At 35.5% G+C, this 16,857-nt stretch overlaps 1 protein-coding gene across 7 annotated transcripts in view; it reads left to right on the forward strand.

The window, feature by feature from the left end:
- CHD9 (chromodomain helicase DNA binding protein 9) overlaps positions 1-16,857 on the forward strand; it is a 79,088-nt gene that overhangs the window by 39,159 nt on the left and 23,072 nt on the right. For all 7 annotated transcript variants that reach the window (XM_042876902.1, XM_042876901.1, XM_042876904.1 and 4 more), the window contains 12 exons: positions 3,411-3,522; positions 6,595-6,741; positions 7,393-7,461; positions 7,548-7,603; positions 8,796-8,913; positions 9,371-9,457; positions 10,278-10,415; positions 12,091-12,212; positions 13,146-13,389; positions 14,467-14,643; positions 15,485-15,628; positions 16,076-16,331. In XM_042876902.1, the coding sequence (XP_042732836.1) occupies positions 3,411-3,522; positions 6,595-6,741; positions 7,393-7,461; positions 7,548-7,603; positions 8,796-8,913; positions 9,371-9,457; positions 10,278-10,415; positions 12,091-12,212; positions 13,146-13,389; positions 14,467-14,643; positions 15,485-15,628; positions 16,076-16,331 (1,670 nt within the window). The remainder of the gene's footprint in view (positions 1-3,410; positions 3,523-6,594; positions 6,742-7,392; positions 7,462-7,547; positions 7,604-8,795; positions 8,914-9,370; positions 9,458-10,277; positions 10,416-12,090; positions 12,213-13,145; positions 13,390-14,466; positions 14,644-15,484; positions 15,629-16,075; positions 16,332-16,857) is intronic.

Genomic DNA, 16,857 nt, shown 5'->3' on the forward strand with positions numbered 1-16,857 from the left:
CAGAAATAGTTTCATCATTTAATGTGCTAAAGGAGTAGTTGTGGACCCTGGTAGAAAGTCTTTATATCCTCTCTTGTTGATGTGGTGCTGCTAAGGTGATCTGAGTCCTTCCTAACACCAGTTCACAGCACTCCTGCTACTGTGAAGGGGGAAGGAAAAGGAAACCATTCACATTATGCTGACCTTGCATCATTTAGGGCTAAATACAAGAAAGTCTAGAGAATTTCCTAGCAATCAGGCATTGTGAATTCTCTTATTGTATAATTTGTATAAGTCAGACAAATGCTGTTTAATAGGTCTGTGCACAAGTGGAAGAGATCTCGTTGAATCTTTTTATTCCACTCGATAGTAACCCTGTTTTTTTCATGCCTTTAAAGGGCACGAATGTAAAATTTCATCATCCTCCTGGGATGTGTTTGCACATACTGAGCCATGACTCCTTGTCATAGTTTCCTCTGCTTCCAAACTCAAGTTTTGATGCATCATTTGTGCTTAAGTGATGTATTCTTAAGTCTGCTAATTACTGCAGAATATTTGAATGCACAACACTATGGTCTTGTCAGGAAAATAACTAAACATTTTTTTTTTCTTGCATTATGATTCCCATTCTGTATGAGCTTGAAATGGCTGCTTGTTCCAAGTAAGACTAGATGAGTGCTTAAAAAAAAATCTGTCTGCAATCCAAAAGTTATTAATTAGAGATATATTTGGAGGAGGAGATAGTGGGTAACATTGGGTGTTAGTATTATTTATTAAACATATGCTGAAATGAGGAGAGCAGCTGTTTTTATACTACCAGTACATCTCCCATTTGAAGAAGATATGCAGTCTTATCAAGGAGATGTCTGGTTTGTATTTTGCTAATAGAATTTTTAGCAAAGGTTGTAGTGATTAAAAACACTAATGCTGTAGTTCTATTACTAGTAATTAAATGAAATACTTTGACTACAGATTAAAATACTTGGAAGGTGGCTTTTCACATACTAATAACCACTTATTTACTGTTTCTGTGTTTTAAGAATTAAAAGTGATGCATTAAAGGTATGCTTTGAAAGTCAGCAATATTGTGCTGTTTCTTACATGCCTAATGTATGTTTGCTGTTTTCTTTCTTTTCTAATACCTCTTCACATTCAGTGTTTTAAGGCTTCATAATTTTAAAGCCCTTAAAAGTGCTGACAACTTTGCAGTGGCGTTGTTCCCCTATCAGGAATGAACCAGGTTCTAACTGGCTGTTAGTTTGTAAGGAAGAAGTTGCAGCATCCAGAGGTCTGCTCCTCAAATGGTGGTACTTTGAGTCGTAGTTTTGTAGACATAAAACACTTCAGGAGTTATGTGCTTAGGATGAAAAGTAATAATATCTCCTGAGGTCGCTTCTTTCTGGTCTCTTCCACTGTTGTAAGTTTCTCATCATTTTTATTTTACTTTGTTGATAAAGAAGAAGGAAAAAAAAAGTGTTGAATTAATCTACCTTGCCTAATCATTTTATTTCTCTATTACATAATAAGATACTTTAAAAACACAAGTGAAAGTGAAATTGGAATGGAGTCTAGTGATATGATTTATTCTGAGTCTGCAGAGTGCTGTTTCCTTTTCACAGAAAGATAGTTGCTGTTCAGAACAGTTTGTTTCATCTTGGCAGAAGGGATGGTAGCCAAGTATCTTTATGCTTTCCTGCAGAGATTTACAGACTGGCAAAGCAACTTGCTCTCAGTCAAAAAAAAACAACCTCAGAATTGATCCAGTTTTCAGGCTTCTGAAAATCATTGTTTTCACGTAGCACATTTTCTAATAAGTTTTTGGCCAAAATATGAATAGATTGCATTTTTACTAATAGAAATGCATGACTTTAGCACCATGCTGTCAAACAGCAACTTATAATATCAAAGGGCATGGTGGTTCTGGGCACTGGATCAGAAGGAAGCGAAACTATGCATGTATTCCTCTTGTTGGCATCATATCCACAGAAAAGAAGAAACATTCAGAGCAGTGACGTGCAGGGAAGATATTAAGAAAATATCAGGAAGATGCACTTGAAGACAAGTACTGGGTGTAGGAAGTGGAAGATAAAGAGAGACAGATAAAGAGGTGAACACCAGGGACCAGAAGTTGGCTTTGAACAGGCAGCTCTGGAAACAGATTTGTCATCGTGCTTCTCGCACATTCATCGTGTGTTGCCAGTGAAGTTCAGTTCATACTGAGTCAAAAAAGATGGAAGTAGATAATGCTTTTTTTTTTTTTTTTTTTTTTTTTAAACTGAATGTAACCTACTGGCTAACAACTGAAAACATTGTGAAAACACTCATTTTTATGAAGGTCTGTAATCTTTTTGTCTGCCATGTTATTTTATCTATCCCTAATGTTTGGTAACTTCATTTTGTTTGTGGACTGCTAGTTTGATTGTCATAAACATCTGATGATTCTCCTAGATAGACTCTGCCAAAGAGGAGCAAATGAGGAAAGTGTTTCAGCCATCACCTTCTCTTTGATGGCTTTCCAGGTGGACAATATTTGGTACCGTTTTGGGATCAAACACATCAGTTATCTGTATAAAAGTTAGTGCCTTGTGTTTAACTGGTTCTGTAAAATGGCAGAGACCGTTTGTGTGTTGTGTCAGTTTTCTTATTTCTGTTATGCAGAAGTGATAATTAGATGGCATGTAAAATGTATTTTTAAAGAGCAGTGGTTGGCACATCTTGAATATGGAAAAGGAAATATTTCGACTCGTTAGATAAAACATTACTTTGTCATAATTTCTAGCATAACCTTTCAGTCTGTACTGATAAATCATTAGTGCTCATTCTTTAGAATTGATTTCTTTAGTACAGTGCTCTTAGAGAGAAATCTGTGTTTTGAATATGGCTTATTATGGTGTTTTTTAAGACAAACAGATTGGTACAATTTCCTCTTATCTGTTCAGTGACAGACTTATACATACAAGCTACGCATGTCAGGCAGCTTTGAATCATTTTAGATTGTTGTCCAGGTAATTTTAAAAATATAAATGAGAAGAAATTTTACAATGAGAAGCTATTTGAACTAAGTTATTTACTGTCATCATCTGCAGATGACAATTATACTAATTTTATCTGTAGTTTCTTATTGTCAGTCTGGATTTTAGATTCATCTCAAATATTTGTTTATAGATGTATAGTATTTGATACAGAGAACTTTGAGATGAAGCTAACTGCTTACCTGTACAGAAACTCACTAACAGGAGTATGAAACATATTATCAAGTCGTACCGTTCTGTTCTGTGAAGTGCTTTGCATTCTTAAGGGTGTGGGGCTTTTCGATTTTTTTAGTAACAAGAATTGAGGGTATTGGTTATAGATTTGGCACTGTTTTTAAGCTTGAAGTAAACTAGTATATAGCGTTCATTTAGATGGTTTTATTTGTTTTCCCCTGACAGAAAGCTAATCATCACGCTGGGTAAGAAACAGAAAAGAAAAAATGAATCTTCAGATGAATTGTCTGATGCTAAGCAGACTCCACAGAAGTCATTGAAAGATGAAGATTCACAGGTAAGTGATCAGAATCGTTCCCCCTTAAATTTGTATTTGTCTATAGGTTTTCTTTTTCCCATCTCTCCAGTGAATTAGTTCTTTTCATACAGTGGCAGTTGACTGCCTCTTTCTGTCACTCATGTCTCTCTCTCATAGATGACAATCTTTATGTTATCATTTCAGCATGCTGGTAGGCTCTAGTTGTATCTATGAGGACTGTTCCAAAAGTAATGAAACCTATTTTATGATGTTGGCCCACAACATCAGAGACAGGTGTTGGTGGTATGGCAGTAGAGGTTCAACCTTCCCGTCAATATCCTGTTACATTTTGTTGCCTTGTGGCAGAGGGGCAGTCTGAGAAAATGATGTCTAACATGGAAGTGTTTATGAAGGAAAGATGTCATTGAATTCCTTTATATGGAAAAAATGGCGCCCATGATATTCATTGACACTTGCTGAATGTTCGTGGAGACCAAACAGTGGGTGTGAGCACACTGGGGTGGTGAGTGTTGTATTTCAGCAGTGGTGACAGTGATGTGAAATACAAGCTGCGCACTGGATGGAAATGGAAACCTGTCACACCACAAAGTGAAGAGTGTCACACTCAGCTCATCTGAACAAATCACCTGATGGTGGTGCCTGTGTGGAAAAATAGTGTTTTATAGGTGGGAGTTCATTCTATCACCTAGTGTCATTGTTCTCTTTGCATCTGTTCTAGTTTCCATGGAAACAAATAGAGGAGGCATTACTTTCAGAGCAACCAATGTAGAACACAGCTGAAGGAAGTGCAGGATTGAGGGTTGAAGTGGTAGTCATTCTTTTCAGGAATCTCTCCCTTTTAACTGTATTCACTGTTTTAATAGATAGCCCTGATATATTCATTCGCAAAATTCATGCACAAGGAAGCATGAACTGTGTAAGTGATTGTATCTTATTCATATGCATATTAGTAACAGAATTGTAACTCTCTTCCTTTGGGCAGATTCCATTAAAATGTAACATTTCATTCTGAAAATGTGCAGGTTTTTATTCTGTGGCAGTTTCATTGAAGGAGATGTAATCAATATTTATAATAAATTGTTGAGTAAAAATTAATTGTATGATCTGATGATAATGTCAGAAAATAATCATCAAATGCAGAGCTGACCTTTAGTATTTTGCAGATTATGATGATAGGGGAGAAAAAGGGATCAGAAGCCATTTCCAGGAATGGTTTTCTATTAAAGGTGATAAAGTGCCTTAGGTAAATGTTACCTGGAAGGGAGCATGGAATGATTTATTCCTCAGGGTGTTTGTCTTAGTGTGGAAGGCCTGTTTAGTAGATGTAAAAGGAAGTAAAAAGTGGTTTGATGTTCTGAAGAACTATAGGTTAGCGATTAAATTCCTGTCATCGCATGAATATAAACTTGTGGGTCAACAGCTTTAATTCAGAAGACTGGAGACCTTTTCTTTTTGGTTATTGGTTCGGGCTTTTTGCTATTTTAGTTTTAGTATTAAATAGTTCTTGCGTGAAGGGAAAGGAGTGGTGATATTGAGTGGTATCGTGGAAAGGAAATAATTGTGCTGCTGAATGCCACATAACGCTGCTCTGGTAACTGCAGAGGAGTTGGGGAGAAGCATAACAAGAAGAACGTCCATTGCTTCCCTTCATCTCTGCTCTAATTCGTTCTCTGTTTAATTTTTCAACATGGTCATAATTTTCTTTTCCTATTGCAAGTAGCTTTCTATTTCTAAGCCCATGGGAGCAGTAATTTTAGGTTATTCTCCCTAGTTCATTTGGTATGCTTAGTTTCTCAGTAAGCGTATTCTTTAAGTATGTTGATTTATTTTGTGCATCAGATGTTTATATTTATTTACTTGTGACCATATTTCTCAGTGCAGGGAAGTAATACAGCGTTTCTCAAACAAGGGAGATTATATATTAACATTGGAGAGCGTATGTCTGCTGATGTTTTATTAATCATTTCATACATCAAATAAAGACATACTCAGAAAGCCTGAAAATGCTTTTTAACACCTCAGTAGGTTTTGAAAACTTTAACTACTTAATGAATAAAATGTAGCTCTTCAACCTTTTGCTCTTAATTCCTACATCATTTTGCATAGCTCCTATTAACTAGCATTTTTAATAAGAATGTTCCTATGGTTGTTTTAAACTGTAACGTGACAATACTTTTTTTTACGTTGTTTTAAACATTTTTATACATTGTTTTAAACGTAACGTGACAAAAACATGAAGTTCCTTTTTGTGTTAAATTCCCCCACCACACCTCCCTCCCCTCAGCCTCCACACACACACTTTTTGTTGATGAATAGTTATTTTAGCTGCTTTATTGTTGAAAGCTGATTGTTTCACTGTCCGAGCATCTCCAGAAGAGCAATCTGATGCTCATTCTTTGATAAATGCTGTGTTGTGCATACTTCACTACTTCTCTAACTTACCAAAACACTTCAGAAGTTGTCATTAAAGTATAGCAAGGCCTTTACCATCAACCAGCCAGACCAAGGGTTGAACTTAACAGCCAGGAAGAAAGTTCTGGTTCTGCAATCATGTTGTTACTTAATATCTGCTCTGCAGAAGCTTGTATAACAACAGGGATGTTGGGTTTTGGTCTGTTCACAACTTTTTCTTCTTCAGCTGACTACTGCACTGTACTGAAATCACCGATGGCTTTTCCTAAATAAAAAAATTGCTTTGCTGTGTAGCTCACTATAATGAAATTAATTCAAAGAAACTCGTTTACTTTGCTGATTTTATTTTGGTGATGATCAGTTCTCTGAAACTATTGAAATTGAAACTATTGATGCTGTCTTATTGAAGATCTGCTATATATCCTGATGTTCTGTGATTCCTTTTGAACTCTAAAAATAGAAGTATCGAACATTCCTATGAAAAACATAAGGGAAAAAGGTAAAGTTTAGTTGTTTGAAAATAAATTTAGTGGCTATTTTTTCTGTGATTCACATGCTTCATATGTTCCATCAAATTTTGGCCTTCGGTTTTGGTTTAACTTAAATATTCTGAAATTTGCAATCCATGTAAGAGGAAATGTTTGGTAAAGCTTCTTAGCTTTCTTCTATTCCATGCAGAAGAGAAGATCAAATCGTCAAGTTAAAAGGAAAAAGTATGCTGAGGAAGGAGAAGGAAAACAATCGGAAGAAGAAGCTAAAGCTTCTGCAAAAATCAAAAAGAATTCTGCTCCTTTACCTGCTGAGCAGCCTTTACAGTTATTTGTGGTGAGTAAAACCCGCTTTGGTGTTCAGTGTAAATCTACGCTTGACACATGCTGCACTGCTTTCATTTTACTTACGTGTTTAACATGTCTGCCAGAGTTGTTGCTTCTCCATCTTTGTGTAATGAAGGTCACAGTGTGTCTACTGCATCAGAATAATTTAGCAACAGAAAAACAATAAGTCTGTTTTTGGAAAGCATTGGAATCACCACTGCTTGTAAAGGGAATTTATATGAAAAGTGTGTGTGGAGTCTGATGCTTTTACCTGTACTTTTGCACATAGTTCTCTCTATAAATCTACAAAGCCTTCATTTTAAGGTTAAACGTCTGGAAGATTTTGGTTTAGTATGGGAATGTATTTTGCAGCCTGAACAGTAGTAATCAAATATCAGTTGAATGAAAAAGACAATCGTATTCAGGTACTATTTTTTCCTTAAAGCAGACGTGTGTATGTTCAAGGAAGAGTGGAAATATTCACTGTGTGCAAAATTTCTCTACTGGCACGATAGACTGCTACCTTTGAAAGTTGTAGTTACCTTTAGTGTTGATCTTTTAACAAGCCACTCTTGTTGATGAAGCTTTTAAGCCTGATATGGTTGAAAAAAGAGCATTTTCTGCTATTTATAATGATAGCATTGTTTTCCTATGTTTATAGGAGAATCCAAGTGAGGAAGATGCAGCAATTGTAGACAAAATCTTATCCTCTAGGATAATAAAGAAAGAAGTAAGTGATTGTCATTGGATGAAATTATGTATTTTAAAATATGTTTCACTTCAGCATTTTACATTTCCTCTAAATTTTCTTCTTAGGTATCTGCTGGGATGACAGTAGAAACAGAAGAGTTTTTTGTAAAATACAAGAACTAGTAAGTATTACCACATCGTTCAGTTGAAGCTGTTGACTGAAGTGTGGAACCATATTCATATACCAAAGTTTTGTGCTACTGGAGGATGGCTTATGACCAGTTTTTGTCATTTTTCAGATTTCTCTTTGCAAACTTAAAATTGCTAAAAATCTTTGTTATGTTATGAATAATAATTGGCAAGTTAACGCTGTTTTGAAACCTGCTTTGACCAGTAAGCTGCCAGCTGTGGTTGCTGAAAGAACAGAGTTTTGTGAAAATGTTTATTTATTAAATTCAGCAGGGGCAACGTTGCCTGAGGCTAAGTTTAATTTCAGGAATTTAAATGAGCTGCTTTTAGATTTACAGTGTCGGGCATTTAGGAGAGGCTGGCGTAGGTGTCACTTTCTGTTTGGAGAAGAAAAAAGCTTTTCTAGTTATAGAAATGAATTTACATCAGAAGCGGGAAATAAGGAATGAAGAAATGGCTTTTTCCATATTGTCTTTTTCCCCATTTCATACCTGTCTTCTGTCCAGCTACTAAATCTGACTTCAGAAAAATTCACTTGAGGTACAGTTAGTTGGTATGGCTACCATTGAAAATGGTGCTCATTCTTCTTTCTTCTTCGACCCTGCTTCTTCATGTCTCTCCTCTTAAAGGATCTGATTGCATTTTCCTTTCTGATGTGGGCTCTGCTGCTGCTGCTTATGCCCCTCACTGATTCTTTAGATTAGTTTAGCTATACTGTAGTACACTTAAAGAGATGCTCACGTTAAGTACGTGAAAAAGCTAGGCCCAGTTAAGTTCTTCAATCTCTGAAGGATATTCTTAGTTCTTTTTTTGTTGTTGCTTGCATCTGTGGATTTATGGATATTCTCTGATAAAATGTCAGAAATTGAACTTACTTAAGCTCACTTTTAAATGTGCTTGCTTTTCCTCTCAGGCCACTTGAAAGAAATCTGTGAGTCCAGAGAGTTCTATGGACAAAGAAAAAATACTACCTTAACTCGATGCATGTTTGGAAGATAATAGATGATACAGTTATTTGGAAGAATAAATCTTTAATTGTTGCAGTGAATTCTGTCTTAAATGATAAAATATTTCCTCATTTGAATGAAATTTTGGTTTATAAACTGAATTATTTTAACTATGTTAAAAATAGATAGTAAGCCATGGCTTACATTAATATATTAATGTTAATCTCTGTAATTTCAGCTCTTATCTCCACTGTGAGTGGGCCACAGAACAGCAGCTTTTAAAGGATAAAAGAATCCAGCAGAAAATAAAACGGTTCAAACTAAGGCAAGCACAAAGAGCTCACTTTTTTGCAGATGTGAGTATGAAATACTCAAAAGTTATGATGAATATTTGCTACTAACGCAACAGCTGAATGCTGAGAAGTAAATTTAGCCATTAGGACTGGGTTTGCATTGCAGCTGGGGGTTGTTTGTTTAACGTAATTGTAAGAGCAGGCCTTCTGGAGTCACTGACCTAACCTGGCTTGAATGGCTTGGTAAATATAGGATCATTGGGGTAACTACTTCCACGTGAGAATGAGGGAAAGATTATTTTTGTGTGGCTAGGTTCTCCAATATATAAACTTCCCAAGACAAAACTTTATGGCTAAATAAATAGTTAGGGGTTGTGGTTTGTAAAGCATCAGTAGTTTCCAATTATAGGATTCATTCATTCTTGATCAGATTTTGTCTGTGATGAGACCAAGTCCCAGCATATGCCAGCTTTTTTTTTTTTTTTTCTCTTTCAACTGATGTATTATTCTTACATCACAGATGGAAGAAGAACCTTTTAATCCTGACTATGTTGAAGTAGACCGGGTATTAGAAGTCTCTCTTTGTGAAGATAAAGACACTGGTGAGGTAAGTGTATCTTAAAGCATGCCAGGATGATGTACCTGACTAGTAATAGTATTTCTAGCAGATTTTAGAGTTAACACATTCATGATTTCATCATGATTTTAGTCCTCAATAATATTTTCATTGATCCACATCAATCTTGCCATTACCTTGCATTACCATGTTTTTTTAAAATAGAAATCGCAGCTCAATGGCTTTTCTTTTTACTAATATGTAAAAGTAGAAGATGCTTACGGGGTTACTGATGCAAAGGTTGTAATTACCATGTGAGTTGAGACAGAAAACTGATCCTGTCTGTCAGGTAGTGACAAGGAGTCACTGTGGTAAAAGGCACAAGAAGGCAAGCAATAAATATCTCAGATGGTGGTTCTCTCTTCTTCTCTCACTCTACCCTCAGGCTTTTGACAGTCAGCAGTTGAGATGCTGGCAGTGGGCTCCTTCCTCAGTGTTTAACAAAGCTCTTCCTGCACCCAATATATGTTGGCTGCTCCAAAAGTAATGCCTCATATTTTATTACATTCTTTTGGGTTTTTTTGGTCATTTCCACATTTACCAGAAACATAGCAATTCATTTTCCCTAAGACTGACAGTTACATGTGGGTAAGCAGGATTAAAAAGTACTCTGAAGTTCTACAAGAAGTAAAAAAAAAAATAAAAAAAAAAATGAGGAGCCAAGGATAAGTACACAGATTGCTCAGAAAGTATTAGAAATGTATTTTTCTTTCCAGGTATATCCCATAAGTTAGCTCCTCATATAGTAAGGTATATTAACAGTCTGTATATTAAACTGAAAGCTGATAACATTCAGAATTTTCTTCTGCAGCCTGTTGTTTACTATTTAGTAAAATGGTGTTCGTTGCCATATGAAGACAGTACGTGGGAGCTGAAAGAAGATGTAGATCAAGCAAAAATAGAAGAATTTGAACAATTGCAAGCTTCCAGGCCTGACTCAAGGAGATTGGTAAAATTATGCCTATTTTACTTGTCTGTCTTGGCAACTTAGATTTTATCTTCTCCACTGTAAACTTCTGTGTTAAAATGTGAGACTTATTGACATTCTGTGTAAAGGATTTGTGAGCTTAGCTAAGTTACCTAAGGATAATATTTTCACCTAAATTGTAACTGTTAAAAAGAATAAACATTTGGAGAAAATATGAAGCATTACAACTTTTTAAGCTTTTAACTAAGTGATGAGCAACACAGTGAAAACGGCTATTATAGAATCTAAGCACCATTAAGATGAGGAGAAAACAGAATAAAATATATTCATTCTCTTGTAGAAACCCAAGTGAAGTCTTGTGCTTTAGCACTAAAGGAAGTTGACAAGCAGGCCTGTCAAACAGATTCCATAATTACTTCCTGCTTTCATTTTTCTTCTTTTAATAACGAGATAGCTGAAAGGAAGAAAAATACATGTAACAAGGAAATCTGTGTTGTCTTTAAGTTATCAATCTTCTGTCTCAGAGTAGGAGGGGAAAAAAATACTACTTCTATTTAAAGTCCTGTATATGTCACTGTCGTTGCTTACCCTGACTTAAGACATAGGAGTGGTACACCACACTTGCTCTAATTATTTTTTTTATGTAACTGAATATGCACAGTATTTTAATTTGTAGGATTTTATTTTAATCTTCTTTTGTCTGCAAATAATGACAGTAGTCATGGCTAACCTCTTAAGATTATATTTTTCATTTTTACGGTATTTATTTAAAACCCTGCTATTTTGGCATTTGAGAAGGCCTTAATAATATACATCTCTGTTACTGTATTTGACTTGGAGAAAAAGAATTATTGAAGTGCAGTGTACTACTGATAGCCATGACAGCATCAGCAGCAAGTATTTTTTGTTCCAGGCTCCACCACGTAGAAGCAAGTATTTGCTGAGTGCAACCCTGCCAGCGGGAGCGTGGCTCCTCCTGCTGTGGGGATGTGGGCAGATGCTTGCTGGTGGTGGAGGGGAGGAGGCAACAGCAGCTGCTGGGAGGGAAAAGCAACCCCTGCTTGGGGAGGGGGTGCCAGAGGATGCTGACACTGGAAGGACAGAGTCACGGAATTCAGTTCCGAGTTGCCAGATGAGGCTACATGAGTCAAGAGTAAATACAAGCTTTCATAAACCATGGGAAATGTGAAAAGTGCAGCTGATCGTACAGCTGATCAGAAAACATCTTACTAAAACTGTTTTGCTTGAATTTGTGAATTTCTTCAAGCTGTAACATAGAGCTTGTTGAAGAGTGTCTCCTGCAGAATCCTACTTAGTTGCAGTAAAACAACTTCATGGTTTCTTTGTTAGGTTGCCTGCTATAATTTAATTGCCAGTCTGTTGAGTACCCAAGCTTGGAGCCAGGGAGATTAAGATAACATATTTTGATACTGTTAGTCTGTTGTTTCGTGTCCTTAATATTTTTATAGTATAATCTCTAATTTTAAAAGTATTAATTTAAATAGGCAAATACAAATTTCAGTTTTCCACAGACTGGCCATTAGTAAGTAATGTCAACAGTGACAGCATCCCAGTTTAAAGGCTAAGAAATTTCCTTCTAAATTTGGGTGGCTAGGCTTGAGAAAAAGTGAGTAGAACTGTTTTGGGGGAAATAAAAAGGTACGTGCTAACTTTCATACTCGTTTTTCTTTTAAAGGACCGACCACCTCCAAACTCATGGAAGAAGATAGAACACTCAAGGGAATATAAAAATGGCAATCAGCTCAGGGAATATCAACTGGAAGGACTTAACTGGCTTCTATTCAACTGGTACAATAGGTAAATGCATGGATTTTTTGTTAACATAAATGTTTTAACACAGGGAGTGAGTGTTATGAGGAATTAATACTGTTTTAACTAAATTTATCTTTGTTTCTCTGCTACATATGATACAATAAGATACAATACATATGATATGTATTGTATGTAATATGATACATAAGATACAATGGAAAAAAGGAATTGCTCTTCCTTTGAAACTTTGAAAACTATGTTTTTATCAACAGGAATAAAAGAAAACAAATCAAAAAAGAGTCGAATTCACTGAAGATATATTTTCAGTTATAACATTTTTACTGCATAATTGCATGATCTACAAAAAAAATGTTTTCAATTCTCAATCATGCTCTCCATAGCTGTATGAGCATGCATGCTAACAGAGTGAAGAGCTGGAATATGTGGCTGAGCGTGAGCACCCAGTGGTTCTTTGCATAGTTGTTTGATTATATGCCTCAGTTTTGGTTTTGGAAATTCAGGGGAAGTTTGGCACTGATGCTTTGTTTCATCCTGTTTGTGTAATGGTAGCTGGGATGCTTTGTATTTGTGACTTGTATGGAGATTATTGATCACTAGAAGATTCATTATGGTGGGCGTGCTTACAGGAAAACTGATTGATTTGAATTTCTTTAAATTGGGGCAGATGTGGTCCCAAAAAAATAACCTCATGATATTTTCTCTAAGACAACCTCATGGAACCTTCTGTTCCGAGGTTTTGCCAGTGCTAAACACGATTGAAAACTGTGGTTTTGTGCATTAACTTATTCTTTCACCAAAACCAGTGAACGTATGAGTGTCTGTTGCAGTACCTCCATTCTGAATATTGTTTTGAGCCGTTATATTTGAGCTTTGTTTTATAAATTGTCCTTTTGAGTAACAGCTTGAGCACTGTACTTTCTTTGACCTGAATAACAAATAAATGTATTTTACTTTCAGACGAAATTGCATTTTAGCAGATGAAATGGGTCTTGGCAAAACCATTCAGTCAATTACATTCCTCTATGAAATCCTCCTGTCTGGTATAAGAGGGCCTTTTCTGATCATAGCTCCGCTTTCCACTATAACAAATTGGGAAAGAGAATTTCGCACGTGGACTGACCTTAATGTTGTAGTGTACCATGGAAGTATGATCAGCAGGCAGATGATTCAGCAATATGAAATGTACTTCAGGGACTCCCAGGTATCGTAACATCACTTACGTGCACTGTCTTTCCCAAGCTACATCTCACGTAGTAGGGTTGAAAAGTTCACTTTATATTAGCTGTACATATGTCTTACAGAAAGCCTATTTACATTCCCATTGTGTTTTTTTAAGCTTTTTATTTCTCTAAATCTTTGTCTCATTCTTACTGAGTAAATTTTGTGGAAGTGGTTGCAGCAAGATGTATGATGCTTTGGTATGCTGAGAGGAGTTCTTCAATCAAAGAAGTGATACAGATAACATGTGGAGATTAATGTGTATGCAGATAGTTGCAGTTGGAGTCTGAATGAGAAGAGCAGTAAGAACAAAAATAGAGCTGATTAAACTGTTTCCTTTATATAGCTGCTATTTTCATTACTGTAAACTAGCCTTGCTTGTGTACAGTTTGCTTTTCTCTTATTACTTCACGTTAACATTATCTAATTGGATTTCATAGGTTTTTTTTTTTAGTCTTCTTGTGCCTCTTTTATATATTTTACGTAGGCAGGTATTAAAAAAAAAAAAGAATCATCACGTTTCTATATTACTGGTAAAGCAGAAACTTATTTTTAGGTAGCTAAAATTAATAAAAGAATGTTTTCCCTGTGAATTGCTGTGTACTATCTGTCATATTGAATGCCTTCTGTATTCTTTATCAGAGCAATGTAGTTGATCTAGCTAGGTTAGAAGTGTTTGTTTAGCTGTCAGCTGACATTTTTTCGTACATAACTGTGTGAGTGCTAACTGTCATATTGCTGTCACATTTTGATGGGTTGACTCATTTTTTTCTGTCAGCCTTCCGGATTTTTACAGGATTAAAAATGTCGTATTATCTACATGCATCCTCTGAAACTATTAGAAATTCATAAGTGGTTAGAAAATACTGTTGGTTAGATAATACTGAATTCCTATTGATGTTATGTAGATACAAGATCTGCGCAGTTAACGTCAGCCTAGGCTGACAAGCTAAGTTATAATATAAAATCTGGTATCCAGCTTAGAGTAAAATGTCAACAAGATCTTTAAATTGACTTGATTCAATGTAACATAACAAATTTTGCATTGATGAATCTCTAGGGACGTATTGTTCGAGGTACCTACAGATTCCAAGCCATTATCACAACGTTTGAAATGATTCTTGGTGGCTGTCCAGAGCTAAATGCAATTGAGTGGCGATGTGTTATTATTGATGAAGCCCACAGACTGAAAAACAGAAACTGCAAACTGTTAGAAGGACTAAAATTGATGAACCTTGTGAGTACTGCTTTTCACTTCTGTTGTTTAATTCCACTTGTTTTCTGTAAAATGATGTAGAATATGATAAATCACAAGATTGTTTACCTGTCAGAAAAGACTTTTTAAGCAGTCTTTCTGTGAAGAGGCAGGTTCTTGAAAGTCTTTTCAAATGTATGTGCTATTGAGACCTGATGGTTGTGTGGTTTTGATGGGTAAAAAAAAGAATGCTCAGCTTTAACTGTAAGCAGAATCTATTTGTGATGAGACTGTTCTGAAGCCTGTTTTGATTACCATGAAGGCTTCCTTTAATATGGTCTCCTTAATCTTAAAATAGTGCTAAGCAACTCCTGGAATTTGCTAAGGCAGGCTTATTATCTAATCCTGCAGTTTGGATTTTGCTTGATACTCTGGGAGCTTTACAAAAAGCAACTACTACTGTGAGTCTTAGGATTTTTGGAGCATTGCTACAAGGTGCTCCATGACTGGGTTTGGATTGTTCTTTTCTCCAAACTTGACTTATTTTGATCCGCTCATCGCTATGTGTTGTCAGAAGTTATTTTGCTTTCTGATATATGTTTAGTGTTTATTTTTCTCAGTGTGCAGAGAGGGCGATTATACTTGTATGAAAATTGCGGGCCAAGTTGAAGCATTCATTTATTCATTATGGATGAAGGAAGACAAGATTTAAAGAAAAGCTGGTTGAAAATACTTACTATTCATCTACTACTAATCCATCTATCTCTGTATTTAGTATTTAGTAAAATACAGAGCTGCTAATGTCAGGTTATGACGCTCAGACATGATAATTTCGTAGCAAGCGTTTGCATGTAATTCATGTAATTTTTGTTTCCTTTTGTAGGAACATAAAGTGCTGTTAACTGGTACACCACTGCAGAACACAGTAGAAGAGTTATTTAGTCTTCTTCATTTTCTTGAACCATTGCGTTTTCCTGCTGAATCAACATTCATGCAAGAATTTGGAGACCTTAAAACAGAGGAGCAGGTTTGCACGTTGAATTAGTTCATCTTGAGCTTGAGTATTTGAGCATGTGACATGTAGGAGAAACTGTTAGTTTGTATATTAACCATTACTGCATTAGCAATAGTTAGAAACTGACATTACTTGGAACAATACTCTGATAAATTTTAAAACGGAGTCTAAATTGCAAAATTTAAATTATTTTCACCTTTTTTGGATAGATTTTGTAAATATAGCAAGTGAATAGGGAGAAGAATAAAACCTGAGATTTTCTGGCTTCATAGGCAGTTTGTAGGCATGATGTTTTTGAAGCGTGCCAAACATTTCTTTAGTAATCTGAGGTTAAAAATAAGATGACATCATACATGGAAAACATTTTATGTAGGGATAGAAATAAAAAGCAGTGTAAGTTTAAAATTTTTTTGTATTTAACTACAAGTCGTGTGTCCAAAAAACTTTTGTTTCACTCAGGTTCAGAAATTACAAGCTATCCTGAAACCCATGATGCTCAGGCGATTAAAAGAAGATGTAGAAAAAAAGCTGGCTCCTAAGGAAGAGACTATAATTGAAGTAGAACTAACTAATATTCAGAAGAAATACTATCGAGCAATCTTGGAGAAAAATTTTGCTTTCTTATCTAAAGGAGCTGGGCAAGCAAACGTACCAAATTTGGTTAACACTATGATGGAACTCAGAAAATGTTGTAATCATCCTTACCTCATCAAGGGTAAGTACATGAGAAATCAAAATGGAATTCAGTTTTTGAATTTGAATTTCTGTACTTGATTTAAACTACTTAAGAGCTATCGGATGAGGTGGAAACATTTTTGACAGACATTAGGCAAAGTGTAAGGCAGTTGTGTGTTTGAGACCTGAAATGTGAACTTTTTTTGTATGGTTTCCCAAGATACTTATAATTGATTATGATATGGAAATGTTGTACCTCTTTGAAAGCAGCATTAAGAACAGCATCAAGAGTGAACTTATTAAAAAAATATTCTTTTACAGATTATATGATCTGTGTCAGTTTTTGGTGCTTTTCTCACTTATCTTTTTCCTACTTGCAAGAAAATGCATCTGAACTTCTTAGAAATTTTACTGTGTTTTCAGTCAGATTGGGACTTCAGAAAAGGTCTTCAAAATACCACTCAAGACTCGTGTCTTATTTGAAATATCTCAGCTGTAAAAAGGGCTTTTTAAATGACTTTCTTATCCAACACTGAACAAGTTGTATTTTTCACTTTGCAATTTAG

The sequence above is a fragment of the Lagopus leucura genome, unplaced genomic scaffold (genome assembly GCF_019238085.1).
Source record: "Lagopus leucura isolate 7727_CA_CO unplaced genomic scaffold, USGS_WTPT01 Super-Scaffold_100017, whole genome shotgun sequence".
NCBI lineage: Eukaryota > Metazoa > Chordata > Aves > Galliformes > Phasianidae > Lagopus > Lagopus leucura.